At 43.7% G+C, this 26,723-nt stretch overlaps 2 protein-coding genes across 2 annotated transcripts in view; one reads left to right on the top strand and one right to left on the bottom strand.

Annotated features, from left to right (window-relative positions):
- The first annotated feature begins 1,507 nt into the window (after positions 1–1,507).
- Positions 1,508–13,743, top strand: prpf4bb (pre-mRNA processing factor 4Bb). The gene is made up of 16 exons (XM_033639207.2): positions 1,508–1,628; positions 3,786–3,864; positions 4,234–5,378; positions 5,759–5,932; positions 6,105–6,263; positions 7,157–7,238; positions 7,432–7,633; positions 9,740–9,813; positions 10,009–10,099; positions 10,294–10,441; positions 10,557–10,694; positions 10,815–10,968; positions 11,804–11,918; positions 12,010–12,161; positions 12,291–12,377; positions 12,552–13,743. Exons 1-16 carry the CDS (start codon positions 1,570–1,572, stop codon positions 12,753–12,755), a joined length of 3,063 nt encoding a protein of 1,020 aa, XP_033495098.1. The 5' UTR covers positions 1,508–1,569; the 3' UTR covers positions 12,756–13,743.
- A 1,074-nt stretch (positions 13,744–14,817) lies between these two features.
- Positions 14,818–26,723, bottom strand: part of gli3 (GLI family zinc finger 3) — a 123,347-nt gene continuing 111,441 nt past the window's right edge. The window contains exons 11-15 of the mRNA XM_033638942.2: positions 23,000–23,149; positions 22,742–22,906; positions 22,348–22,635; positions 20,323–20,716; positions 14,818–18,989 (exon numbers count right to left, since the gene is read on the bottom strand). Coding sequence (XP_033494833.1) covers positions 16,618–18,989; positions 20,323–20,716; positions 22,348–22,635; positions 22,742–22,906; positions 23,000–23,149 — 3,369 coding nt within the window. The 3' untranslated portion in view covers positions 14,818–16,617. The remainder of the gene's footprint in view (positions 18,990–20,322; positions 20,717–22,347; positions 22,636–22,741; positions 22,907–22,999; positions 23,150–26,723) is intronic.

Consider the following 26,723-nt stretch of genomic DNA (forward strand, 5'->3'; position numbering starts at 1 on the left):
AACCAATAGGTGCATTTTTTCAAGCACCAAACAGGAAGAGATCCTAGAAGATCCCCAGTCTTTGCAAAATCTTAGTGTGTGAGTAAGAAATTCACATTGTCTAGATGTGAGAGGGCATCAGATTTTAGTCTTTCAATAGTCTTTTCAAAGTCTTAGTGAGCTATTTTGACTCCAGGTTTTGTGCATGCTGTCTCACTGGCCCTGTTTAGACCTGGTATCAACATGTGTTTTGTGTGGACATCACTAAATGCAAGTGTAAATGACCACTAAAAGGCATTGACTCGATTAATCAAACCCACTTGCCGAGGTGGTCTGGTACACATTTGACCACATATCTTTTGTAGCATAAACACAAATGCATCCCTGACAAGGACTACATCATCAAAGCAGGACATGTGTTTGTTTTGGTGACTGTGCGCTAATGCAGTACAACTTACCCATTTTATGTCGAGCTGGACAGAGCGTGACCATCCATTGTTTTGCTCTATGAAAGAAGACATGTTGACCTCTGCTGACAGTGATATCTCCAGCTGTTCTGACACAATTGTGAATCTGACCAGCGAGCTGTCCACTTATGTTCGGATCACCAAAACGGACGTTAATACCAGGTCTGAACAGACTCACTGTCACTCTCTCACTGGGACACTTGAACAGATCTGAGCCCTTGTAACACCTGTGCTTATCCCACTATGACAAGGCAAAATGTCTGCTTTCCACATTTCAGAAATTGTCACCATACAGTATAAGTACATATGTACTTTGTAGATTCAGATCATAACTGACATAGACCTATTATATTGATAAAACTAGTAGGCCAAATAAAGTAACTGAAATAAGCTCCATCATTAGTCCACCAGCTGCAACATTAAACTGATGTTCCAGTGGTGTAGTGGGAGTTGATGAGGTATGTGTACTCCTATGTAGATGGGTAGGGTACCTTGGAAAAAGTGGGTATACTCTCCTATATATTCTAAAGGCTTTTTGGCTGGTAGGTGGGTATAGCGTAAACAGCCAAGATAAGAGGTGGGTATAGCTCATATACCTGCATATATCCCCAATACACCACTGTGATGTACACATTAATGCATCAGCAGGCATAATTATTATTTGGTGACATCACTGCATATGTATTTTTTTGAAATGGTCCATTTGGATAGTCAGTAATTAGCGTACTTTTACTTTTGGTACTTTAAGTATACTTTAATGCTAAAAATAAAAGTTTGATGCAGGATTTTCACTTGTATCAGTATTCTTACACAATGGTATTACTATTTTGGTTAAAAATAAGATCAGAATATTTCTTTCACCACTGGCTGTCAGCTTCTTCATTAAAACCTCCTGTTGTGTTAATGTACTGACGCCAATGATGTTGTAAAAACGTCTGTTGGCCTCAAAACTTTGTACACAAGCCTTTTTACACACCCTGGTGGACAAACTACACGTTTCCTTGCACAGCTCCGGGCTGCGATGCACCGCCAGCACAGCAGAGGGCGCATCAGTGTTTTGATATCTTAGCACTTTTTTTTTGGTCAAAACAATCGAAAAAGAAAAGCCCCTCAGCTGAGGAAAATGGCCGACATTGAGATGGACATCGCGTCCACAAGAATGAATAATGGCAACGAACACGTGTAAGTCATTTATTTTAGGATAAAATGTTCGTGTTAGTATGCTGTAAGTGCCTTCCCCACCCGAAACCAGAAGCGAACTGTTCTGTAAGTTTTAGCTGCCGAGGTTAGCAGAGTAGCAGCTTCACGTTGTAGCCGGGGCTAGCTAAATTACACACCAACGGCAGGCTAACGTTCTTAGCCAACTAGCTAATGTTCTTTAGCTCACCTAGCATTAAGTTGAGCTAAGCGCATAGCATGTGGAAATGTACACTGACAGCATTTTGTGTATTGACCTCCACAATACACACGCGTCACACTTCATACAGCCAAACGCTTACATTTATTATTATTAGTGTAAGTTCGCATAGCGAAAAGCTGCTCAGGGATGTAGCCTGCTAGCTCTAAGTTTGCTAAGATGGGTTAGCGTAGCCTAGCTAATGAGAGAAAATCATCTTGGCGGTCGTGCTCAGGGGAAGAGCGAAGTCAAGTGTACATGGTGACAACCTGTCAAAGGTTGCCACACAACTAAAAACATTTACGTTAATTTATATAACTTAAACTTGCTGTCATTATTCTGAGCGTTGCTGTTCAGTGTTTCTGCAGTTACAAGCTAAATTCAGCACATTACGTAACCATGTTGTACCTATCGTTAATGATAACCACTGAGCTAACTTGTGTCTGTAGAGATCTAAAAGCTGCTTTCTAAGTAATTGCTTTAACTTTATTCTAAACGTGCTAAAAGTACTATAAGTAGGCCATATGTCTATTTCGTAACATACTTACACAACGTCTGTTAATTAATGCTGGAGAAGGTTAGCAGTTTCTGTGGTGTTTTTAAATTAAATTTACATGTAAATAAAGCCATTGCTAATATTGTTGTCTATATTTATTAAAGCGATATTTTTGTTGAACACTGTAATGAACAAAAATCGCTTTTACCATAGCTCAGAAAGTTGTGTTTTTTTGTCACGGTACCCAAACACACTGGTACACTGGTTGCTATTGGTTACAAGTGTTAGAGGAGAGACAACAATAGATGGCTTCTCTTCAAGCTCCCTGCCCTCAGTGTTTATTATGGCTACCAATGGGTGCTCTTTTCAGTATCAGTTGATGCACTGATTATTTTTCTGGGATGTAATGGCACACAAAAGTCAGGATTCAGTTCATACCGTGGTTCAGTGGGAGTTCAGCACAGGGAGAAAAAAACACAAATTCAATTATTTTAAACACACAGCAGTGCAGGAGTCCAAAGCAGACTGTTGCTTGGAACTGAGGTAGCATTTCCCTACCGGCAACTTCGGTAAACTATTTTCATAATAAAATTAAGGGATATTTCAATCACTTCTGTGCTCTTCAAACATGGAGTAAATACTTTCCCAAAAGGCAACAGGTCACAGCAGCCTGTAAAACTGAAAAGCATCTCTTATTCTATAAACATGAAAATTTACTCGAAGTACCCAAACATATTTAATCTGGATGATGCCGTCGAATATGCATAAGTATAGTGGATTACTCACATACTCCACAATGGTGGGGCAACACTGACATATCATCCTTATTTTATGCACATCTCTGTCTTTCTGTTGCTGCTTTAGCTGACCCTAAACCCACAGGTGGGTCTTCCAGCATAGGTGTTTTATTTGTGTTCGCCATAGTGTGACTGAATCACACGCCAGTCCTCTTGTTGTACTAACCTCAGCCGAAGAGGTCATTGTAACCTCTTTGCTTCAGCAGATGTTGCTAATAGTGTATGGCTAAAAGTTTCCAGGCAGAACTTGCACAGTGAACAACGGTTCCACATTACATGCATCAGTCTACGTGCTATGTATTCTACGTGCAGCTGTATGCACTGCACTGGGACCCCTGTACCGTGATGGTTTGGTAGGAATACAAGTACTGTTACAGCCCCATTATATTTCTCAATCAATTGATTGTTCATTTGTTATAACTTTGGTGTAGAAACTGTTTTTATTGAGGATTGGTAATGTCATGGCTGAAACTTAATCCCCTAAATAAGATCTGGATTTGAATCAGACCAGGGTTTCCTAGTACCCATTAATACCTAATTGAAAAAGTACCTACAGTTTGACAATAAATTCTGTCAGTCAACACATGTCATTTTAGCACTACTGTGTGATATTGTGTGCTGAGTAGTTAAGATTTTTGTCTTTGAAACAGGAAGCAGGATCTGGAGAGCCACGAAAGAAGTGGAAATGAGGACAGCGGAGACATGTCTGAGGAAGAGGAGGAGGAAGAGGTAGGGGTGGACAACAACAAGACCTAAATATCTTCAGTGGTATGATGCCATGATTCTGATACACACTTTCTACCTTAAATTTAACTTAAGCAGTCTTCATTTTAGTGGCAGTGGTGATCCATGTCTGCAGTTTGATAATATGAAAATAAAATGCATCATTGAAATAGTACCCATATTCATGCTGCTATGAACACATATTTTACCTTGTCATATGATGAAGACTACTCAAAATTCAACACAGAAGAATGCAATCATACAAAATTGAAGATATAAGATTATAGCTGTGTTCTCAACGTATTTATAAATGTGCATAATGAGGTGATCTTACACCTGAATGACTTGTCAAGCTGATATGTTTTCTTGTTGTAGGAGGAGGCAGAGACAAATGGCGAGAAGACAGAAGAGGGGTCCAAGCATCACAGCAGCAGCGGTAAACACAAGAGGAAAAAACACAAGCATCGTAGTAAGCACAAAAAACACAAGCATGCCTCTGATGAGGATAAGGACCGCAAACGCAAGCATCGTCACAAACACAGGAAACACAAACGCAAAGAGGGCTCCTCTCCTTCCAGTGCTGCTCTCTTTGCCTCCTCCAGCCACAGAAAAATTGAATCTTCTCCTTCCTCTGGAAATCCAAGTCTGGACGACAGGGCATTGTTGGAGGATTTGGAGAAACAGAGGGCCATGATCAAAGCTGAGCTGGACAGCCAGTTGATGGAGGGCAAGGTCCAGTCAGGCATGGGCCTGATTCTTCAGGGTTATAACTCTGGATCCGAAGAGGATGGAGATGCTAGGATCAGAAATGGAGAACAGCGTCAAAGGGGCAGCTCAGGTAAACCCATATCTCCCAGAGGGGGGAAAGGTGGGAAATCTAGAAGGGACTCAACAGAGGGCAGTAAGTCCAGCTCCAAGCGTCGTAGCCGGAGTAAGTCTGCGGACAGGCTAGGACAGGCCAAGGAGTCTAAGCAGGACAAGGTGACCAAAACCACCAAGGACACAGCTGTTAAAGACAGAGGTCGTGGTAGAAGCAGGTCGAAAGACAGAAAGCATTCGGACAGCACTGATAGGTCCAAGGAGAGAACCAGGAAGTCCAGCTCCCCAACCGGCTGGAGAGGAGAGCAGAAAGGCAGCCGGCTTGACAAACGGCCCTCTCCACAGCGGGAAGACAGACCAAACCAGGAGAGAGCGAGCCGGCGGTCCAGATCACCTGGACGAGAACGACCAACTCGCTCAGATGCTGACCGGGACAAGCGGCCGGCCAAGTCCCCGTCCAAGGACGCTTCATCGGGGAAAGAGAACCGCTCCCCTCATAGACGAGGGCCTCACAGCCCCATGAGGAAACGCAGTGCTTCTCCTCGCCACAGGGATTCCCACCACCCCTCGGCTAGTGCCTCAGACAGGACATCGAAACAGAGCCACTCTCCATCCAGAACAAGGTCTCCTCCCAGGAGAGCCCGCAGCCGCTCACCAGATGCCAGGAGGAGGGATGCTGATAGGCAGGACTCACCGCTGAGGTTGGTGAACTGAGCAGTTTGATTTTTATAACTTATCTTAATAATATAAGTTAACGTTGTTTGAATGAAATGCTACACAAGTGAAAAATAGTTTGACTGATTCTATAATATGTACAGCCATCAATTATTTATTAGTTCATTGTTGATGGATGAATAGATATATCTATACATGACTGACAGTGGCTTTGTGGAATGGCAGAAGTCATCAGTTAATAATGACCAACTTTTACTATACAAAAATCAAAAACAATATACAGTATTTGAAAGCCTTTTCTGATAGTCCTTCATGGTTCTTCTAAATAGTTACAGGTTTGTTCAAATATCTAAATTGTAGAACGCCCAGTTCAGCTTGTTTGTCCACTCCTCTGATGTTTTGACAGGAAACGCCCACGGCCGGAGGCAGCGCCAGGCAGAGATAGATCACGGGAGAACAGTCCCAGATCAGCTGCTCGCCGCAGGCCAAGTCGCTCACCTCTGAGACGGAGGTCTCCATCACCACGACGACGCTCCCGCTCTTCCCCCCGCAGACGGAGTAGGTCTCCACTGGCACACAGGTGAGGGCACCCACTCAACTTTCATTCAAGTTTGGACCTTATTCCCGACTTCTGTTTTTTCTCTTGCCACTGGAATCTGGGACTGTGTGTCTTGCAGCGGTATTGTGGCAAGACCGTCTTCAGAGTGGCAGATTTATGAGTTGATAAACTCCTTTACACCTATACTTTGCAGGTCTGGAGAGAGAGACAGGTATGGAAGGCTCAGACAGTACCGTCGCTCAATGTCCCGTGATCGGGAGAGGAGAAGAAGACGCAGCAGAGATGAGGACAAGTTCAAGGGCAGCCTTTCAGAGGGCATGAAAGTCGACCAGGAATCCTCAGAGGAAGAAGTGTGAGTAAAGGAAGATATTACCCCCTCTGTTTCCCTGCAGGTCACATAAGAGGCTAACCACGGACAGCTAACAAACATATAGAGGCTGTTGTTTGAAGATTGCTTTACAAATTCTATCAAAGGCAACATGGCCTACTGTTGAATTTTAGTTCAAAGACAGTAAAAAGTAAGGAAAGTAGATATAGGCAGGCATTTTGTGAACTAATTTCATCTCTAAATCTGCATTGCTAAAGTCAGTCTGTGTCATGCAGGGTGAGAAATGAATGAAAATGCATCCTCCCTGCAGCTCTCCCCTCTCTGTCCTAAACCCCTCCTACCAGACAACTACAGGCATGTGCACTTGCTTTATACAGTAACTTGTACGACAACTTCAAACCCCCCCAGAGCTACATGTCATAGTGGGAAGGTGGCCAGCAGCAGTGCCGGGTCTAACCTGTGTAACAGCAGCACCAGAAAGTTTGCTGCTCCGGCAGGGAGTCTGACGGTAATTGAGGCTGTCCAGTCCTGGAGTTGGGGTTTAAGTTGTCTTGATTTGGGTTGCTGCAGCCACTGATTAGGGGTTATTCTCCACAGTTGCTGCCCGCTCTCCTCCCATTGAGGTGGTCTGAAGAAGCAGTGAGTGAGGCAGAGGACACACTGTGATTGAAGGCTGTAGCTAAAGTTAGCTACATAATTGTGAACTTGAAGCCACAACCGTGAGCCTTAAGTTCTGGGTAGCAGAAGGCTAAACTATTAGTAACATTTTGTCTCCATCTCTGAAACGCTTCGCTAATATTGACATGTTTTATTGCTTTTATTGTCAGGCTCTCTTAGACTCTTTTTGATAAGGCTGTCCTCTTCACTGGCAGTTTTGTGTGTAGCTGTATTTCTTTAACCTGTGTTTGTGTTTGCAGGTTTGACGACTTTGATGGAGAGGAGGTAGATGAAGAGGCTCTCATCGAACAGCGCCGCCAGCAGCGTTTAGCCATTGTCCAGGTCTGTTTACAGCTGTGCTGATTTAAACCTGCTGTTTTATTAGTCACCACATCAGTCTTATATTGGTGAAGAAGCTATAAATTATGCTCATTATACAGTGGTCTGTGTACCTTAAAACAAATTACACTAATGTCCATGATTTATCGTGTTTGAAATGTATTCTTAAGGTCTCTCGATTTCTGCCATTGTACAGAAATACAAGGTTGTGAATGAAGACACCAACATGGTGTCAGAGCCAAGCAGCCCTCAGAGCAGCACACGCAGCCGTTCACCCTCACCTGATGACATCTTGGAGCGAGTCGCCGCAGATGTCAAGGAGTATGAACGCGAGAACCTCAACACCTTTGAGGCCAGCATCAAAGCCAAGCACAACCTCATCGCCCAGGAGAAAGACGGTAATGTCCTGGTTAAAATTAGCACATCTGTTGGCATACAAGGCCAACTGAATGAACCAACCGGTCAGACGTGTGTGCGCGCGATAGTTAAATGCAAGTGTCAAGATGCAATTCAGTCATCTAAAAATATTTTTTGAATCATCATATTGTGGCCTGATGTAAAAAATAATGAAAAGTGCAGCATATGCACAGGAAATGTTCAGATTTACATGTCAGTTGGCAGGCACTCATGTCATCACTGTCCTAAACACTTTTCAGAAGTAGTGCTTCTTCATATGGCACATTTGGTTCCTTTTACCGTAAACAATCAGTGCTTTTCCTTCACATCTGGCTGATCAGAAGTATAATCACACTAGTGACTTGGTACGTTCAATCACGTTTTTTGCCCCCGATTCCAATCCGAGTCATTTAATGATGAGTATCTGCCGATACCGAGTCCTGATCCAAAACTATTTTCCTAGATAATGCATCTGCACAGCGCACATTGATAGACTATGCTTCACAAGTGAATAGTTCTGCATTAAGAAAAAAATCCCTAAATCAAAGCTGTTTAATGATTTCTAATTTCTTAGTATTTATTTTTACAAAAATAATGTATAAAATAACAAACCCTCTCTTTATTTTTTGCCCTTGTCTCTCAATTTATCTTTCCCTTTAAGAGAGTGTTCTCCAGTGTTTGTTGCCTAGGTGCAGCCTTTTCCCCCTGAATGATCTGTACTCCACTGAGCGTTTATTTTCGTCATCTGTAGGCTACATCTTAGGTGTGGATTAGGCTACATTAAAATAGACCTATTACTCCTATAGGTTTTTTGCCCTTGGGGCTTTTGTTGCACTTGCAATGGTGTGGTGAGTGTCGTAATCTCTGCACCACTGTCTGTCGCCATAGATGACAACAGAATGCAAGAGGCTCTCACACTGAGCTGACATGAAACGAATGCTCATAACTTCGGTAAATAATATAAACAGACTCATACAGCGTTTTGCTGTTGTTCATGGCGTGTGGTATTTTTGTAGCTGGCGGGGCTCAGCCCCTTCTCTTTCACATACACGGGAGCTCAGCAGAGTGGAGGAGAGACAGACAGCGTAGAGGTGGAGAGTTGACATTTGCTGTACTCCTTGTTGCGATGCATGATGTGTGATGGCTGATGTAAAACAAAGGATTGGATTGGGCTCTATAAACTCAATATAGCCGAACCCCATCACTTGAAAGATGCTTTCATCGACGCTGATACCATTCTTTGAGATCACATTGAGGCCTCCCTACACGTTACCAAGAAAATATCACTCATGTATTGCTTGAATGGGGGGTTAAAATTGAAAGAGGAAAAGGTTAAGCACAGAAGTACACCTTTACTATCTGTGGCAGAATGGGGTTAGCTTGACCATAGATAACTATAGAATATCCTAATATCCTTCCCACAGCCTCACCCGTCACTTAAACCTTTGAAATGTAGAGATGTGGGTCACTGCATCTGCTCCCTGTCATAACTGAAGAGCAGTCTTATGTAAACACTTACATCAGAACCTTAACAGCCAAAAGCTCTATCTGGGATAGGTATCACTTTAAGCAGTCTCACCTGTTTCCTATCTTTAGTTTTCACTGGAAGCAAAATGGCAGTTTTTTCATTGCAGTCTCCCAGTTCAATCATGGTCAGTTTAGCAGATATGGAGGAAGTCAAAGTTTTGGCGGTAAAAGCTGATTAGTTGCATTTTGGCCTGCCTTTAAAGTCACTGAACTATAGAAGTGTATTAATATTTGCGCTTCCCTGCAGTTTTTCTTGGCCTATTTCACAATATGATGACGTAGACTGACCAAAGAATTCCGGTCTATACAAAACTAAAATGGCATTCGGTGGCTTGATATGTGTGAGAAGTGCAGAGCTGTGTGATGCAGGGATTTTAATTTTGTTTCTTTCTGTCATGTGTTCATTCAGTTGCTGGCTTGTAATCCAAAGCCTGGGTGTCTCTGCCACCTGCAGCATGTTTTGATCTCTGCAGAGTATGTGAACCAAACACATGTTCCAGATATTCTGTTTTACAACATGGTGGATGACTAGAAACTCATCCTGTGTTTTTTGTTGTTGTTGTTGTTTTTGTTCATTTCAGGAGCCAACCCAAAGAAGCCTTCAGCCCCCGACATGTTTACAGAGTCAGATGACATGTTTGCTGCCGACTTTGATGTGAGTATTTTCTTTTAGGAAAATTAAATGTCAAATTTTGCAGCACATCTGAGCATTGCTCTTTCCCTCTGCATTGTACATAATTTTCACTGGTGTTATCTGAAGTCTCTGCAGAGAATAAGATTGTAATAGGAAACACTTGAGTCTCAGCAACTGTTTTGAGATACTGACCTCATTTTTGTGTGGTTTCTGCAGAGTGCCAGGATGAGAGCAGCAGGTGTAGGGAAAGACTTCAAGGAGAACCCCAACCTCAGGGATAACTGGACCGATGCTGAGGGTTACTACCGTAAGTGCTGCCTCTCTAATCCTTTTATGTTCTCAGACAGGTCAAGCCTGTGACATGGACTGTGTCTATATCAGAATAAACACTCATCAATCCTGCTCAGTGTCATTAATCATACACATCTACACCTGTTTGTTTTTAAGTGAAGTAACAGACTTCCTGCTGTTAACAAGATTGTGGATTGTGTCGTTATTTAGGGGTGAACATCGGAGAGACACTTGACAAACGCTATGATGTTTATGGCTACACTGGCCAGGGTGTATTCAGCAACGTGATCAGAGCCAGGGACACTGCAAGGGCCGGCCAGGAGGTGGCAGTCAAGATCATCCGAAACAATGAGCTCATGTGCGTTACACCTTTTTCACATGTATAAAGTATAGGAATGCAATAGTCTCAACAGCAACTACGTTTGATTGAATTTGCATTGATAAAACAAAGTTTATGATTTTCTGCTCAACAGGCAGAAGACCGGGTTGAAAGAGTTAGAATTCCTCAAGAAGCTGAATGACGCTGATCCTGATGACAAGTTCCACTGCCTTCGCCTCTTCAGGCACTTCTACCACAAACAGCATCTTTGTCTGGTGTTTGAACCTCTCAGGTACTGAAAAAGGAAACATAACTCCGTTCTTCTCATCATTTGAGATATGTGCATCTACTGTCATTTTTAACTTTTATATAATGGCCTCACATCCTAATTAATTTGTATTCTCATCCGTAGTATGAATCTGCGAGAGGTGTTGAAGAAATACGGTAAAGACGTTGGGCTACACATCAAGGCTGTGCGCTCCTACAGTCAGCAGCTCTTCTTGGCACTCAAGCTGCTCAAACGATGCAACATCCTCCATGCTGACATCAAGCCTGACAATATCCTGGTATGGTTTAAATACCCAGTCTTAAAGGGATAGTTTGGATCTTTTGAAGTGAGGTTGTATGAGGTACTTATCCATAGTCAGTGCATTACCAGCAGTAGATGATGGTCAGTATAGCCCCTAGTTTGGAGAAGCAGACAGCAGAACTGACACAGAAGCTAAGCATTGCACTGCTGTTGAAGGAGGCAGCAGCAAAATGAGTTTTAGCCACCTAAACAAATCCATATCAGTTAAAGTGTTCGCAATATTGGGAATATTTTAAGCGCTTTACTTTGCCACAGACAGCCCATGCTTCCGTTAATGGCTTCAGTTCCACATCTGTGCTCTCATCAAAGACACCAGACTCCACTGACAAAAACAAGTATTTTAGCTTGCTGAACACAGGAGCTGGTGGTCTCACACCATAACACAAACTAATTTATTTAGTTGGTGGTAGACCAGCAGCTCCTGTGTTCAGCAGTGTTAAATGAATGTTTTTCTAAGTAGAGTGTGGCTATGACGAGCATTCTAGCTTCATTTCCCATTGTAAATAGCTGTCTGACAGCAAATTAAAGCGGTGAAAATGTTCTAAATATAGCGTACACATAAACTGATTTAGATTATTTAAATGGGACTTTTTTAGTCGGCTAAAATAGGTTTTGCTGCTGCCCCCGTCCAAAGCAGTACTTTGCTTAGGTTCTGTGTTGGTACTCCTGCCTGCTTCTCCAAACTGGGGGCGTGCCGACCAAAATCTTCACTTTAAAAAATCCAAATTATCCCTGTAAAATTCAGTCAGTTCAGTTAAGAGAATGATGAAGATGATGTAATCTTGTGTGTACTAATGTTTTGTCTTGTACAGGTGAATGAGTCAAAGACCATTTTGAAGCTCTGCGACTTTGGTTCTGCGTCACATGTTGCTGACAATGACATCACACCTTACCTGGTCAGCAGATTCTACAGAGCTCCAGAAATCAGTGAGTTGCATTATTCGTATTAATCAGTAACCTCGCCATTAATCAGCTGCATTTCAGACTGGACCTTGCTCACAATTTCTTTCCGTCTCAGTCATAGGAAAGCCTTACGACTATGGGATTGACATGTGGTCTGTTGGCTGCACTTTATATGAGCTTTACACTGGCAAAATCCTGTTTCCTGGATCTTCCAACAATCACATGATCAAACTAGCTATGGACCTCAAGGGCAAGATGCCCAACAAGGTAAAATTGCATCATAAAATTTCAGTTCAGTTATTGTTTCCCTTTCCGAAATGATGGGAGTCGTGTTGCTGTTCCATGCAGTGTTCAAGAAGTTATGGCTGATGCAATATCACGGTGTTCTTTCCTCAGATGATCCGTAAAGGCTTGTTCAAAGACCAGCACTTCGATCAGAATTTGAACTTCCTGTACATTGAAGTAGACAAAGTGACTGAAAGGGTAAAGTGTGTCTTTTTTCTCCTACAGCACATATTCACCTGATAAAAAATGATTTTTATGACAAGTATGAAATGTTACTGTACTGTGTTTTTGTCTTACAATCACTATTTCATACATAATGTGCAGTAGTTGTATTCATTGATTTGGTCTCCTGTCCATTTCTCCACCCATCAGGAGAAGGTGACAGTGATGAGCACCATCAACCCCACCAAAGACCTGCTGGCAGACATGATTGGAGGCCAGCGACTGCCTGAGGACCAGAGGAAGAAAGTGATGCAGCTGAAGGACCTGCTGGATGGCACCCTGATGCTGGACCCAGCCAAACGCATCAGCATCAACCAGGCTCTGCAGCATCCCTTTATCCAGGAGAAGATCTGACACCCTGAACGCCACACACTCCCAGAGCAGACACAGAACCAACCACTAAACCAGCTCTGACAGGAACTCTGCAGTGACGCAGCCAACCCACAGACTTCTATTCAGAATGTCATCAATTTTTGTTCTTCCTCAACTTTTGTTTATGGATACATAATTATGTTCTAATGTAAATAGATCATTGAAATGGTAGCCATTATTGAAGACGTTGATTTCGCGTAAACTTCCCTTCATACCCAGCAATGCAGTTACAGACTTTTTTTTTTTAATTTAACTGGCATTGGAGTGACAGATGTTTAAAAGAAAAGTATAATTCCTGTAAATACTGTGTGTCTATTGCATTAACAATCTCAAGCAGCAGACAGTTGAGTTTTGTGTAGTTGCAGATGACTAAAAACATTGATTTTTTTTTTAAAACCACAATTCTCATTGTGGGGCGATGCATGCTTTTGAATGTGCACCCTTTGTGCTCTAGATTTCTGTGGTGCAGGCCTGTGTAAATGCTCTGTATGTGCATCAGTGTCCCACATGTGACGGCAACCCTCCCCCTCCACCCCTAACCAAGTCTTCAGGCCTTGAGGACTGAGCTGAAGGAATAGATGCATTGAACAAGATTTTTGTTTCCCTCAAAGCAGGTAGTCATTGTTTTCTGTTGCTGGACATTTCCGTGTTTTTTACCTTCCTCCCCCTCCAGCACTCTGGCTCGGTCCTGGCTCTCAAGGCTCTCACATTCAAGTGCCTCCCATATGAGCCTCGTGTGTTAAAACACCCAACAATGCGGGCCTATTGAAGCCACACCTGTGACCCTCCTCTCCCATTGTTGTATATAGTCCATAGTTACTGTCATTTCATGTGTGGTTAATCTGTTTTTTTCCATTAAGTGGTAAAAAAACAATCTTGTGATTTCAATAAAGAATAGTTGTGGAAACGCTGCTGAAAGAGCACCTTCAGTTCAAGACAACTTTTTAGTAATAAAATGTTTCCTATTGTATACCAAACCCCCTTTCTTCATTTTATCCCAGCATGTTGGCATGATGGCCTGTACATCCTGTTTATCAATAGCTCGCTTGGTATAAATATGCTCAAAGTGTTGGATAGGAAGAGAAACAGACGTGGAACACGTGTACAGATTTCACAGCTGGATGTTCGCTGTCCAAAAAGGGCCTTTTTTTGATCCTTCTGCCACGCTAAGTGCAGTCTGAAGATGGCAAGAGAGTGGAAGGGGATATTGCTGCAGCCTCAGAGCATTGAAAGTAAAAACAGTCTGCCTTGTATCCAGTTGGTACAATTTGCAGCTCTCACGCTCCCATCTCCACAGTGGAAAGTCTTAACGGTGCCCTTCATTTCCATCACATGATTGCACTTCTGTTGAGCTGCTAAAAAGCATAATGGGAGACTCGCTTAGAAAAGATCCCCATTTTTCTCCCGTCTGGAAAGTTAGGGGATGATGTAAGAGCTCTCTGCTCACATGAAGCGCACTAAAAGGACTTCTGATAGAAGCTGATGGGCTGTCAGCCTTAAAGGGTCTAAATACATGTAGGCTATAGTGGAGAAACCACTGGTGAAGATGTCAGTGTTAATGAGCAGGGATACTATCTCCTACTGGCTTTAATCTCAACACACAGAGAGGAGGGCTTTTAATGTTAATATGTATCCAAACAATTTATAATCATGTCATCAAATTCATGAGGACACACTGCATAGCTCGAACCTTGCGACGTAGCAGTTGTAATTGCTTGATACGATCTGAAGAGGGCATCAGAAGCTCTAGATATCCTCTGTGAGTGAAGTGACTGGTGTCGGAACTTTTATTTTTAATGACAGGAGCATATTCCCAAACTAAAATCTAAGGTAACATTTAAGCTACATACTTATTTACTATGTTTTTATCAAGTTGCATAACATGGTTTCTTTAAATGTGGTTTGATGAGGTTTTGATATATAGTTCATACAAGAAGTGAGCACAATTAAAGAAATAGTTATGTATTTACTCTCTACTGTAAGATAAAAAAAAAAACTCAAATATGTTTCAGCATATGAAGAAGAAAAGAGACTTAAAATATAATTTCTTTTTAATTTCATTTCTCGTTTTTATTAAAACCATACAAACATTTGTAGTCCGTTATAAAAGAGCAAAGTGGCTCTTCTTGGCGGAGGGGCAGTGCTGGGCACATGAAGCTCCGCTCTGAGCCAGATCTGTCTGGCCTCTACCCAGGGCCCGGGAATCCCTGCTTTCAAAGTCAATTCTTTATTGGCCCCAGGATACTCCCCCCCCCATTTCCTCTGCTAAACCTACAGAAAGAGTATTGTATTTACACATTATATATAAAATAGCACAATAAATGTGAAAACTTAAAAAACAAAAACAATCAAAGAAAAGTAGAATGCATTTCGCAAATCTTAACTTTTCTGATAGTCAGACTTTTCTTATATAAATGTTCTGTCATGTTCTCTTTTGTTCGGGTCTCACAAGACACTTTACATGTTTATTTTTAATTTTTTTCAGAATTCACAATGGAAGATTGGCAGTGATCTCTCTCTTTACCGACAGGCAGATACGTATAAGGCACATACCTCAATGTAATTTCCTTCTTTCAAAGGAAATGAGTTCTACTTCTTTGAAAAAAAACAAAACAAAAAAAACACCATCAATGCACAGCTACAAAAATGAAAAAAGTACCAAAGAACAACAAAACCATTTGTACCTCATTGCTTTGACGCTGAATAAAAGGTAAACTACTCAATATTCTGTGTTCAGTCACATAAGACTGCAAGGCAATACTAACACTGTTGACAAAGTCACTGCAATACTTGACGGCAGTACACATTCTGAATTTAAGAGCTTTGGAGAAAACAATACAGGTGATTTCCTATAAAACAAAACACATCACTTTACAGCATTTAGCATCATGAGAGGGATATTCATGTGCTGTGGACCACTGCAGGTCATTAAGACAGATTCAAAAACATGAATATCTATTTATGTAAGCATACATAAAGCACCAAATGGGACCTTTGATCATCAAGGAGAAAATGTCCATTTAACTCCGAACAACCGTGCAATCCAACGTCAATAACCAGATCACAAACAGAATATAAAAACACTGTTATATACATGTGTGAGTACCTTACCAGACTAACTAAATCAAGCCATTTAGATATCAAGGAGACGACTATCTACGGTGCCGTGGATGTGTTCGATACCATACCGCAGTTACAAACACCACTTGGTAAAACTTGGTAGAAGCACTGAAACATTTACAGATTCACAAAAGTAACATACAAACAAAATGACGACAAATGTAAATACACCACTTATCAAAACCTATGATATATAAAGTTATCATCGGGGGCCTGTTCAGTTGAATGACCCATGTCTGACCTGCTGTGACAAGATTTAGCGGCTTTGTACCTGTGGAATCAGAACGGTAGATACTTGGCACATGAGCTAGTCTATGTACTTATATAGACAGTGTTCATGTTTAACCTTGAGTACATGCATTTTTTTTCCAGACAGTGTGTACAGCAAAAACAGTGACAATACACAGAATACTGTTTTAAAGAAGTGAACTTTTTGCTCACCATCACATAGAAATACAAAGAGAAGAGCTTCCAAAAATAGCCTACATTCCAGAAAAGGAATTTAACTATTTATCTATACACAATTTTGACACATCCCATTTCTGTGTGGGATGACTTTTTTTTTTTTTACAAAATAAATGACAACTGCCTGTTCCAGAACACTTTAAGTACATAATAAAGTTCTCATAATTGCCACTTTGGTCTTAATCTTCACATACACCAGAGTATTTCTCTTCCTTTTTTCCATTTTTCTTTAGGGAGGAGAAGCAGAGAGAGGGAGCAGCTACTGCATGATAGCCAGGAACTTGCTCTCCTCAGCCAGTGTGGTGAGGAGAGAGCTCATGTCTCCAATTGCCATGTTGTTTAGGCCGGGGGCCACACTGTGGAAGGTGGCAGATGCTCGAGGGGTGGTCAGGCGTGATGAGGTCCTGGACAGACCCTGGAAGATGGAGGGACTCAGGACCCCTGAGACTAGGCTACCTTGGTCATAGCCATCCTCCAGCATGGCTCCAAAGTCCAGACTTACCCCCTCGTCTAATACACTGGGCACACTGCCATCTACTGTGCTGGTCACCTGGTCTGCACCAGGGGAGAGAAGGGCAGCCGAGTTCCCGCCACCGCTGCCGACACCTTGTCCCACAGACTCAACCATGGAGTCCAGCAGACACTGGTCCTCCAGTACAGGAAACGAGGAGGCCTTGCGATCCACTGATTCGTAAGCAAGGCAGTCACCAAAGCCCTGCTCTATGTATCCATGCTCTGGGCCCTCTAGTTTCAGCCCAGATACCTGATGCGCAAGCGAACAGTGGTCCCCACTTCTCTGCAGTTGTTGCTGCTGGTTGAGACTTGCCAGGATTTCACCGGAGTTCTCGGGATTGAGGTACTGCTGAGTCTTGGCCAAGTTCCTGCAGCCGTTCGGAGGGCGAGGGACATGGACCTGCCGATTGTGATGAAGAGCAGTTCCCTGGGAGAGGCTGGGGAGGCTGTCCATAGAGGCCCTGCTCAGGATTAAGTTGTTCCCGATCTGACAAGAGGTGCTACTGCTGTGGTTCTGCTGGAAGTGGCTCTGTTTTTGAGGTCCATTGGCGGCCTGTTGTTTGAAGCCCTGCTGAAGAGGCCTGTCGATGATCTGTGAAAAATTCGGCCTTCCAAAGGTGTTCGTAGAGTTCTGATCTCTCATCTCCATGCAGGAGTTAGGCAACGTCTCCAGCTTCACCACAGGGTTGACACAGCAAGCACTTTGAGATTGATTCGCCTGGGCACAACTGTTCTGGAAATCAAAGGGCACTTGCTGCTGAACCATCATGTTTCCAAACCTGCCAAAAGGCGCAGACACATGTCCGTGTTCTACGCCCGACCACCTTCCACATTGTGTCTGGTGATTTTGCTCCCTCTGAGGGGACCTGTCAGCACTCCCAGACGTCACTTCATTCCACTGGATGGGAAGCTTACTAGGGCTCGTTGGCTCTACTATCTGCTGGAGACTGTGGGACCCAGGGAAGGCCATATTTAACCCTGAAGTCTGGATCTGTTCTATCTCCTCCATAGATGGGTGGGAGGTGTCCCTTTGGCTAGAAGCTATTTGGTCCTCATTGTGCATGTAGGAGCCACCATCCCCCTGAACCTGGGAGTGGAGATACTGCACCAGGTCATCTGGTAGCATATCCTCATCCCCAAGCAACAGGCCTGCCTCCCCGTCGTCCTCCATCGCCAGGGCTTCTAAGGCTGCGTGTTCTGCGATGCTTGGCGTGTACGGTGAGTGCTGCAGGCCTCTCTGCAGGTTGCCCTCTGAGCGTGTGTAGTTCTGTAGGCTAAAGCTGCGAGTTTCAGGTGTAGAATGATGAGACAGAGGTGGAAGAGGGTTGAGGTTGTTAAGGCTGTTGAAGCGTTGCACTGGGGGCAGACTGCAAATGTCACGAGCCTGTGTCCGCACTGGGTCACTGGCCCTCCGGTTCCCATTCAGCGGCCCCTCACCAGGATAGAGGACCCTCCTTCTGTAACCTGCATGTCCCATATACCCATTGGTGTACCCGTTGGTGCCATCATTGCAGCAATGTGGCCTGACAAGAGGTGGCAAAGAGTGGTTGCTACCACCCTCATCCATCATGGCCATGCGAGTCTTCAAGCTCATGCGCTCCATGTTGGGAAGGGGTGTGGGAGGTGGGCCGCCAGTTGCTGCTGCATACTTGGCTTTCAGGTGGTAGTGCTGTGCTGGGGTTAAAGTGAGCATTCCCCGTGACCCCCCTCCTCCTACACCTACTCCTCCTACACCTCCACAGCCCCCACCTGAGAGTATCCCTCCACCCCCTCCTCCTGTCCCACCTCCATACTGGCTTGCCTCGCTGGACCGGCGGGAGGCATCAGTGGAGATGGGGTCATAAGAGTCGGTGGAGCTAAGGTTGTGGAGGCGGCGATGATGGGTGGCTGCTGTTGTACCCTCACTCTGGGAAGCCTGGCTGGAGCGTCGACTGGAGAAGCAGGGGGAGATGCCTGAGGAGCGACGGCTGCTGCTCAGGTAAGCTGAGCTGGTGGCGCTACCACTGCTGTCACGCCGTTCTCGGAGCAAGTTGAGCACAGTTAGCTCTGTGCTACCCAGCTCCGCATGAGCAGGTGGCTGAGGAGCAGACACCCCCCACTGCCTGCCCAGACAGGATCCTGGGGAGAAACACAGACAGAGAGGGAGGAATGAATAAAGTTTGGACACTGAAATGATGATTATGAGATTAGAGAGAGAAAAGGCCAAACAAGTTAAGTGTGAGTGCAGAGAGATCCCTCAAACAGATGTTTCCACAGACAACAGGCAGCACTTGGCCATGAAACACTGTTACATGCTATTTTCTCTGATATGATATACGGCTTGATATGGTTCTGATACCATTTTACAGCGGAACAGTAAATTTTAAGCATTTGTTTTGCCTGAATGCTTCAGCCAAAATGGGCAAGATGGAATTCAGGATAATTTATTTCTCAAAGCGGGATTTGTGCACACATTTGAGGCGATGTGTAAATTCAGTGTACAGGTGCTTTTCAACTGTAGAAATTCCTACATGAGCTCAATCGTGTTAAAGTGAGGATACTACATGCTGTCAGGAATTTGTGAGGGTTGTTGATTAAGGAGTACTTCACCCCCAAATGACCATTTGTATATCAATTACTCAAGCCATGATGTGTAATATTTGTGAAGCCTCTGATGAACCAAGAATGCAAAAATTGAGGAAAGCATCCATTTATAAAATCTCATACAACTCGTGCAGTATAATTTATGTCTCCTTATCTAGTCATATGCTCAGTACTTCCCAAACAGACAGCGATTTCAAATGGGGAACTTAATTGAAAGTGAAACTTATCTATGCTCTCTTCAAAGCCAGACTCTATTGACAAAAACAGTAATTTCACCTTGCTGAACACGGGAGTTGCTGGTCTACCTCTGCCTCTTTCAATTAGTTTGTTTGTGTAATTGTGTGACTTTGGTGTTTCGAAGGGTTAATTCTAATTCACTACAGCCACACAATAACACAAACCAAAGTGAGGCAGTGGCAGACCAGCAGCTTCTGTGTTCAGCAAGCTTAAATTACAGTTTTTGTCAATGGAGTCTGGCTTAAAAGAGAGCATAGATAAACTTCACTTCCAGTTTAGTTCCCCTTCGGAAAAGGCTGTGTGTTTGGAAAATACTGAGCATGACTGGATAAATTAGACTTGTAGTAGTAAGTTTGTAAACAGATGTTTTGATGTAGTTTTGCTTTTAAATGTGGACCCCAATGAATTCGATTCATTATGACTTTTCTTTGTTTTTGGATTCCTCATTTACCAAAAGCATGTGAGATAAACAAATTTTTCTTTACAAATTCGAAGTAACACAGGGTGAGTAACTGATTTACAAATGGTCATTTGGAGGGTGAAGTATCCCTTTAAGAGCATTTAGAAAAAGGTTTCACTTGGGCCTAAAATTCAGGGACCTTGAAACAAAAGAAAAAAAAGTTGAACTTACCCTTCCCCAGGATGTTGGGTAGTGTGGAACCTTTAGGGGGCGGTGTAGGGGACAGGGGCCCCAGCCTGGGCAGCGCTCCATTCACCTGCTTCAGCCTCTCCATCTTGATGTGCTCCATCCAGCGCAGGGGGCGGCCGACACTTCGCCTCGCCTGCAGGGTCAGCATGGCCGCGGTCGCCGTGGAGACTGTGGAGTCCATGATGGGGGCTGGCTCACCCTCACACTCCTCCTCCACCTCCTCGTCATTTTCCTCTTTCTCCTCGTCCTCCTCCAGCCCCTCCCCTGGCGAGCGTCCGGCGCTCACAGCAAGCTGGACTCCACTGCTGGGATAGGTGCTGACGGGGGACTGGTCACTGCTGCATGTAGACTGACCGCCAGGGCTTGGCTGAGACGTCTGACAAAGAAGAAAGGAAAAAAAAGATTAGGAAGTTTGTCTCAGGAAACACGAGGGAAGGTGTATACAGTGTCACATGTCACAAACAATGACAGTGTAATCGTTTGAAGGATGTATTCCCTAATAATCATAACAAATGAAAGACCATTAAATAAGATGACTCCATCCTTGTGATCACATAATCATCTTGCATAACCACTGCAGTTTGAACTAATTGTCCAAACCACAGAACCAACTGCCTTTAAAAAAAGAGAAGACAGTGTTTTTCACATTACTGGGGCATGAGTAATACCTCCCCTGTGATCCAGTCAGGAAAAACACATGAAGAAAATAAATACAATAAAAGGGAAATCATGTTTTGGGTTGTTTTCAGAAGATACGCAAATAGGATAAAGGCCTCTTGTGAGACAGAGTGGAGCCTAATTAGGTTGTTTACTGAATTTTAGGAACTATGTTGCACTGAGGAATAATGCAATTACTTTTTTTGGCATCAAGTGTCAGCAGAGTTTAGAAGGTATTCACTCGCTTCACTGTTGAACGAATTTGGCTGCACAGTGGGGCCCTGGGCATTCTTTCAATGCCTCACAGTTTTGCCCAAAGGCATGGGCACTGCTTAGAAAAAAAATACATCGCCTTTGGTAAATAACACTGCAACTCTTCAAAGTGTGGTAAAATGAGAATCTTTTTATGAATGTGAATAATGAGGGATGCCTACAATGAGAACAAATCTGCCATGGTTTGGGTGAAAGTCAAGCAGATGTGATGGAATGAGAAAAGATGATAATCAGACAATAAAACAATGAGCAGGACGGGAAACAGTCAGACTTGGAAAGAATATTTTACAAATGCAATGTGAAGGGACACCTATCTCACCTGATTACCCACTGTCCTTAGAAAGGGAAGGAGAGAAATGCCGAAGCATTGGATAGAAAGAAAAAGTTTACTCATTAGATGACTTCAGTGTTAAATGTGCATGCCCCTAATTAAATGTTAAATCACACTATAAAGTAGTCATTTAAACTAACTATGTTAAAGGAATACTTCACTCCCCAATGGACCACTTGTATATCAAATACTCACTCCTAGTTGTGAAAGAAGAATCCAAAAACAGAGAAAATTTTGAGCCAGACTCCATTGACAAACAATGTAATTTTACCTTGCTGAACACTGGAGCTATCAGTTTGCCACTGCATTGATCAGTTAGTATGTTTGTCTTATTTTGTGACTTTGGTGTTTTGATGTTTTTGTCAATGGAGTCTGGCTTTAAAGAGAGCATAGATACGTTTCATTTTTAGTTCACCCCATTAGAAAGGGCTGTCTGAGCATACACCTGGAGAAATAAAACTTGGATTCCTATGTGGATGTTTTGATGTAGTTTTGCTGTTGCTAAACTTGGGCCCCTATGACTTCAATTCATCAAGAATTTTCTTTGTTTTTTATTCTTTGCTCACCATGTGAGAATAATAGTTTTATTCAAAAATAAACATTAACACAGGGTGAGTAACTCATATACAAATGGTTCTTTGGGGGGTGAACTATCCCTTTAAGGTGAAGGAATTATTAGTAAAAGTATTAGAAAATAGTTAAAATAATGTTAAAGCTATCAGTGCAGGCCTTAAATTAAGTCTTACCATGGGCTTCTCTGTCTTGATGGACTTGACCTGCAGACATTCATCCTGTTTTGAGGTAGCATGGTTGTACTCCCTTTGGTCCGTATACCCTCCCAGGGGCAGTTGCCCCGGTGAGCGGCCCTGGCTGTTGCCCCCAGGCTCTCGTTGGGGCGGAGGGCGCGGGTAATCTCCGCGCTGTTTCTTGGTGACGTGCGCCTCCGGCCCGTGCACCGTCTTCACATGCTTGCGTAAGGAGCTGGGGTCCGTGTAGCGCTTGGTGCAGCCTGGGATTTTACACACATACGGTTTCTAAGAAATGAAAGGAGAAAATGAGCTGTGAGAAACACGTTGCTTGTAAACACCACATTCAAGCAGCAAAATCAAAGGAGCATAATTGTTTGAAATTTGTCAGTACCTCATTTGAGTGTGTGCGATTCTGATGTTTCGCCCGGTCTGAGGCGTTGGAAAAGGCCTTGTTGCAGCCTTCATGTTCACACACATAAGGTTTCTCTCCAGTGTGTGAGCGTAAGTGAGTTTTAAGGTTTTCCAGACGGGAGTAGGCCTTGGCGCAGCCTTCAAACTGCAGGAAGAGAGAGTAGAGGACATCACTCACACAGCCCGAATCTCCTGTTAGCAGGTTACAAGTCAACTGAGCAAACAGCAGTTTCCTTACTGTGCACTTGTGGGGTTTTTCCCCAGTATGCCTGCGCATGTGGACCACCAGCATGTATTGTGCCTTGAAGGGCTTCTGCTCTCGGGAACATTCCTCCCACCGACACACAAACTCCTTCTTCTCCCCATGGATGTGGTCATTGTTGATGTGCTGGAATAAGAAGATGAAAGAACTCAATACAAAAGCTCCTCAAAGTGCCATTTTCCCCTTGAATTGATTTGTGGTTCAACATCAGGGTGTTTTGCTCTGCAGCATAAGAGCTAAATTATATAAAATTCTTTTTTTCTGATTTCCATTTCTTTTCATGTGATACTTCATTACATTTCTTCCACCTCATTTCTCTTAACTCTTTCCTTCCTTTCCATTCTTCCTCTCTCTCTGCCTGACTCTGTTGACTTGTGAGTCTCAGTGTCCGATCTGAACAGGATTTTCAAATAAAACCCCTGTCACTTCGCATCACACTGGGGCCCCTCGCCCCTCCATGACAAGTACTGACAGTTGTGCTGCCGTGGCAACTTCCAATCTGAGGCTTAGGAAGGAGGGGAGGCGGGAGGGGAGGTGAGGAGATAGGGCGAGAAATCAAAAGTTCAGTCGTGGCATCTGAAATGCGGAGGGCTTTACAACTCCAGCCAAGCATTATATCTGTGAGCACCACCTTTCTCTTGCTCTGTCCCCCTTCTCTCTTCCCCCTTTCTTCTTCTTTTCTCCCTAACTGCCTTGTAAAATCTGGTAAGTGGTGGATGCTACAGAGGAATGAAGGAGGTGAGGATGAAAAAATGTCACGCAGACCCTCTGGGGACAAAGTCAACATCTGGCTCTCTTTCAGAGACAACACTGTGGTGGCCTCTGAAGTGCCTTTCAGGGGGCAATTTAAACCCAGGGAGACAGACACAATATCCTGACCATAAGAAACTGCTATTATTACATTCCTGAGCAGCGGAGAAAAGTCTTTTTTACCTCGGGGGTGAATGAAGAGAGACGGATGGAAACAGAAGAAAAGGAAGGGAGATAAATAGAGACGTGACTTTGAATGCTCTTAAACGTCTGGGGAAAACGTGTTTTCTTTGAGCACTTACTCGCAAGATTGTCGAGCTATAAAACACACAGGACCAAAGCAAATAAAGCATCCAGGGTCAGTTCCCCTCCAGGCATGACACTGCTCTGACAAAAGCATCTTTGTACCCTCTCTGCACCCTGCCCACTGGCCAGATTATGACCCCACATATAAACATGACACCAAACAGAAACCGCCTTTTTAAAAATCTTTCTGCAGGACATTTTGACCCTAAAGGCCCCATCCCAGTGAAGTCCTTGCTCCTACCAGTTAGCCCTGAGCCCTCTGTGCATGCTCACGTCTAGAGATAATGTCTCAATTCTTAGTGGGATAGAGGGGTAGGACAAAGTTTTATGCTGCGTTCACACTTGGAACGACGATGCAACAGTGTGCCTAGCTACATTATCGCCGAGTCCCTGTGGAAAGGCTTCTGTATGTCGGCGCTACAAAGCACCTCAACTGAATGGCATCTAATTTTTGTATTTCATCATAAATGTTTTTGATCAATGTCTGAGCCCCCTTTTAACATCACATTTCACTGCCCCAATGCATCCGTGTGTGCACCACAACGCACAGAAAGCTAGCATAGCCTTAGCATTAGCTTGGCTAAATGACCCAGTACCATAGCTTGAAACAAAAACATATAATTGGTTGACGCTCCACTGTATCATTGGAACACTGAAGAAAGTTGAGGCCAGCTAAACTTTAGTTTGTAGAGTGTCACGCCCATCAACAGCGACAAGTATTGACGTCAGTTTGTAGCTTCCATTTAAATGGGTCGTTGCTTGTTGCTGTGTTGCTTGTTGTGTGAGCACAGTATTAGGACTACATGGCACTCCAAACGTAGGTTTTTCAGAGGCACGCTCAAAACCGACTGTTATGAGAAATCATCGGCAACATGGCTGTACAAGCAACAAAAGAAACCCACAACTGTAGGCCTATTGTCTTTGTTTATAAAGATTTAAAAATTGCGATAACCATAGTATTATCTTACTTCAATGTTATTTCAACATATTATGGTCCTATTCTTAACAAAACTAACAAAAGAATTGCTAGTACGCTGATGTCTCTGTAGCTATTTAGCTAGCTAGCTAATGTTACACTGTACTGATTTGTACATGACATTGCCGCATTTTGAAATATTTCCATGATGCTTTCTCCCCGTTTTATGGCATATGGTGTCTGAAATGTAACTTAAGTCCAGCACCGAAGGGGGTCTGCCCATTGGTCCGACCATATTAAACCCATTGTTCTGAAGTCCCGTCGTTCCGAAATCATCATGATGCCCTGTGGTTAAGGTCTGGTTAGGTTTAGGCACAAAAACCACTTGGTTAGGGTTAGGAAAAGATCATGGTGTGGGTTAAAATGAAAAAGAAAGTGACAAACACATAAGCTGTGAGCCTGCTTCGCCTCAAGCCTTTCCCAGCTGACCCAGAGCCGGTCATGGCGCACCATCAAGGCAGAAATACACCCGCCGGGAGCCGTTCAGCACCGCGGAGAGCTCCCCACACAACCCCGACCCCAGAGTTAATAACAGGAGGTTATGGTGTTTCATTCTCTTCTCTCTATGACACTTGTATCTCGACCAGTAGCCTACTTTTGGTGTTGCTGATCCTCTATGGTACACAAATACAGTATAGCCTAGTATAATCACATATCGGAACAACGGGACGTCGGACTAATGAGAGGTCGGAACAATGAGAGGTCGGAACAATGCTACGGCACCCACTGAAGTTGCTGCACTTGTTAACACTCCTCTTATATCAGTGCAGACTGACAGGTTGCTAACGTTAGCCTACAGCGTACTGCTAGTGGCCTGGTAGTGAAGCAGATGACTTGTTTGGCTGCCTTGAGCCAACACAACAGAAATCCCAACTACAGAGGACAGCATATTTACAATGTCCGACAACACTCGTGTCTCTTTATGTAAATGCTAGCATACTGATTAAATATCAGGGTCTTGAAGGATTGTCCAATTTCATAGGGGAAGTATTCAACCACTACCCCTTGTAACTCTGTTCAGAGGGTAAGGTGGTTTGAAAATGAGGTGTAAGGGTAAAAAATATGAAAATGGATTGGGCCTCAGTCTTCCACTGCACTTATTTTCCAGTAATACTAAAGGAGAGTATCGACAAATGAGTCAGCGCAGTAACAGCAAGGGTGCAACAGCAAAAGCAAAGGGTAAAATGGACACTAATATATCCGCAAAGGACCTCCATTATTCTCACTTGACATTTTTTTAATTCTAAAGTGACAAAACAAGACTAATTCCACGGAAAATGATTGGGGACTGGATGACCACAGACGTTAGTGAAGTTTCCCCAAGATTGATCTCCTCCCCACCTCGGCCGGGGCCTCAGAAAACCTGACTCGTCTTCTCTTTTTCTTCCTCTCTGTGAGGGAATCCCTGTGGCAAGCAATCGGTCTGTTGCGAGCAGCATTCAATATCCCCTGGCTGAGAGCGATTGGTGAGCGCCATGGTGTTGGATCACGGGGGTGGCTGGCACAACAAGAGCGCATGCACGCACTTACACACACAGGATGGATACACACTCGAACCCTGTTTGTACAAATGAAGGAGGTCGTTGACGGGTGTGATGCATGAGCCTCTGAGCTGACAGAGAGCGGGACAGACAGCATGGGGAGAGGGGCCGCCGAGAAACCTAATGG

This window comes from Epinephelus lanceolatus, chromosome 20 (genome assembly GCF_041903045.1).
Source record: "Epinephelus lanceolatus isolate andai-2023 chromosome 20, ASM4190304v1, whole genome shotgun sequence".
Taxonomy (NCBI): Eukaryota; Metazoa; Chordata; class Actinopteri; order Perciformes; family Serranidae; genus Epinephelus; species Epinephelus lanceolatus.

Bases quoted from the DNA above. Each gene is read 5' to 3' on its own strand.
- prpf4bb (XM_033639207.2), top strand. From the start codon at position 1,570: ATGGCCGACATTGAGATGGACATCGCGTCCACAAGAATGAATAATGGC. The intron at 7,239-7,431 runs GTCTGTTTACAG...GCCATTGTACAG, and splicing joins AGCGTTTAGCCATTGTCCAG to AAATACAAGGTTGTGAATGA. The intron at 10,100-10,293 runs GTAAGTGCTGCC...GTCGTTATTTAG, and splicing joins CGATGCTGAGGGTTACTACC to GGGTGAACATCGGAGAGACA.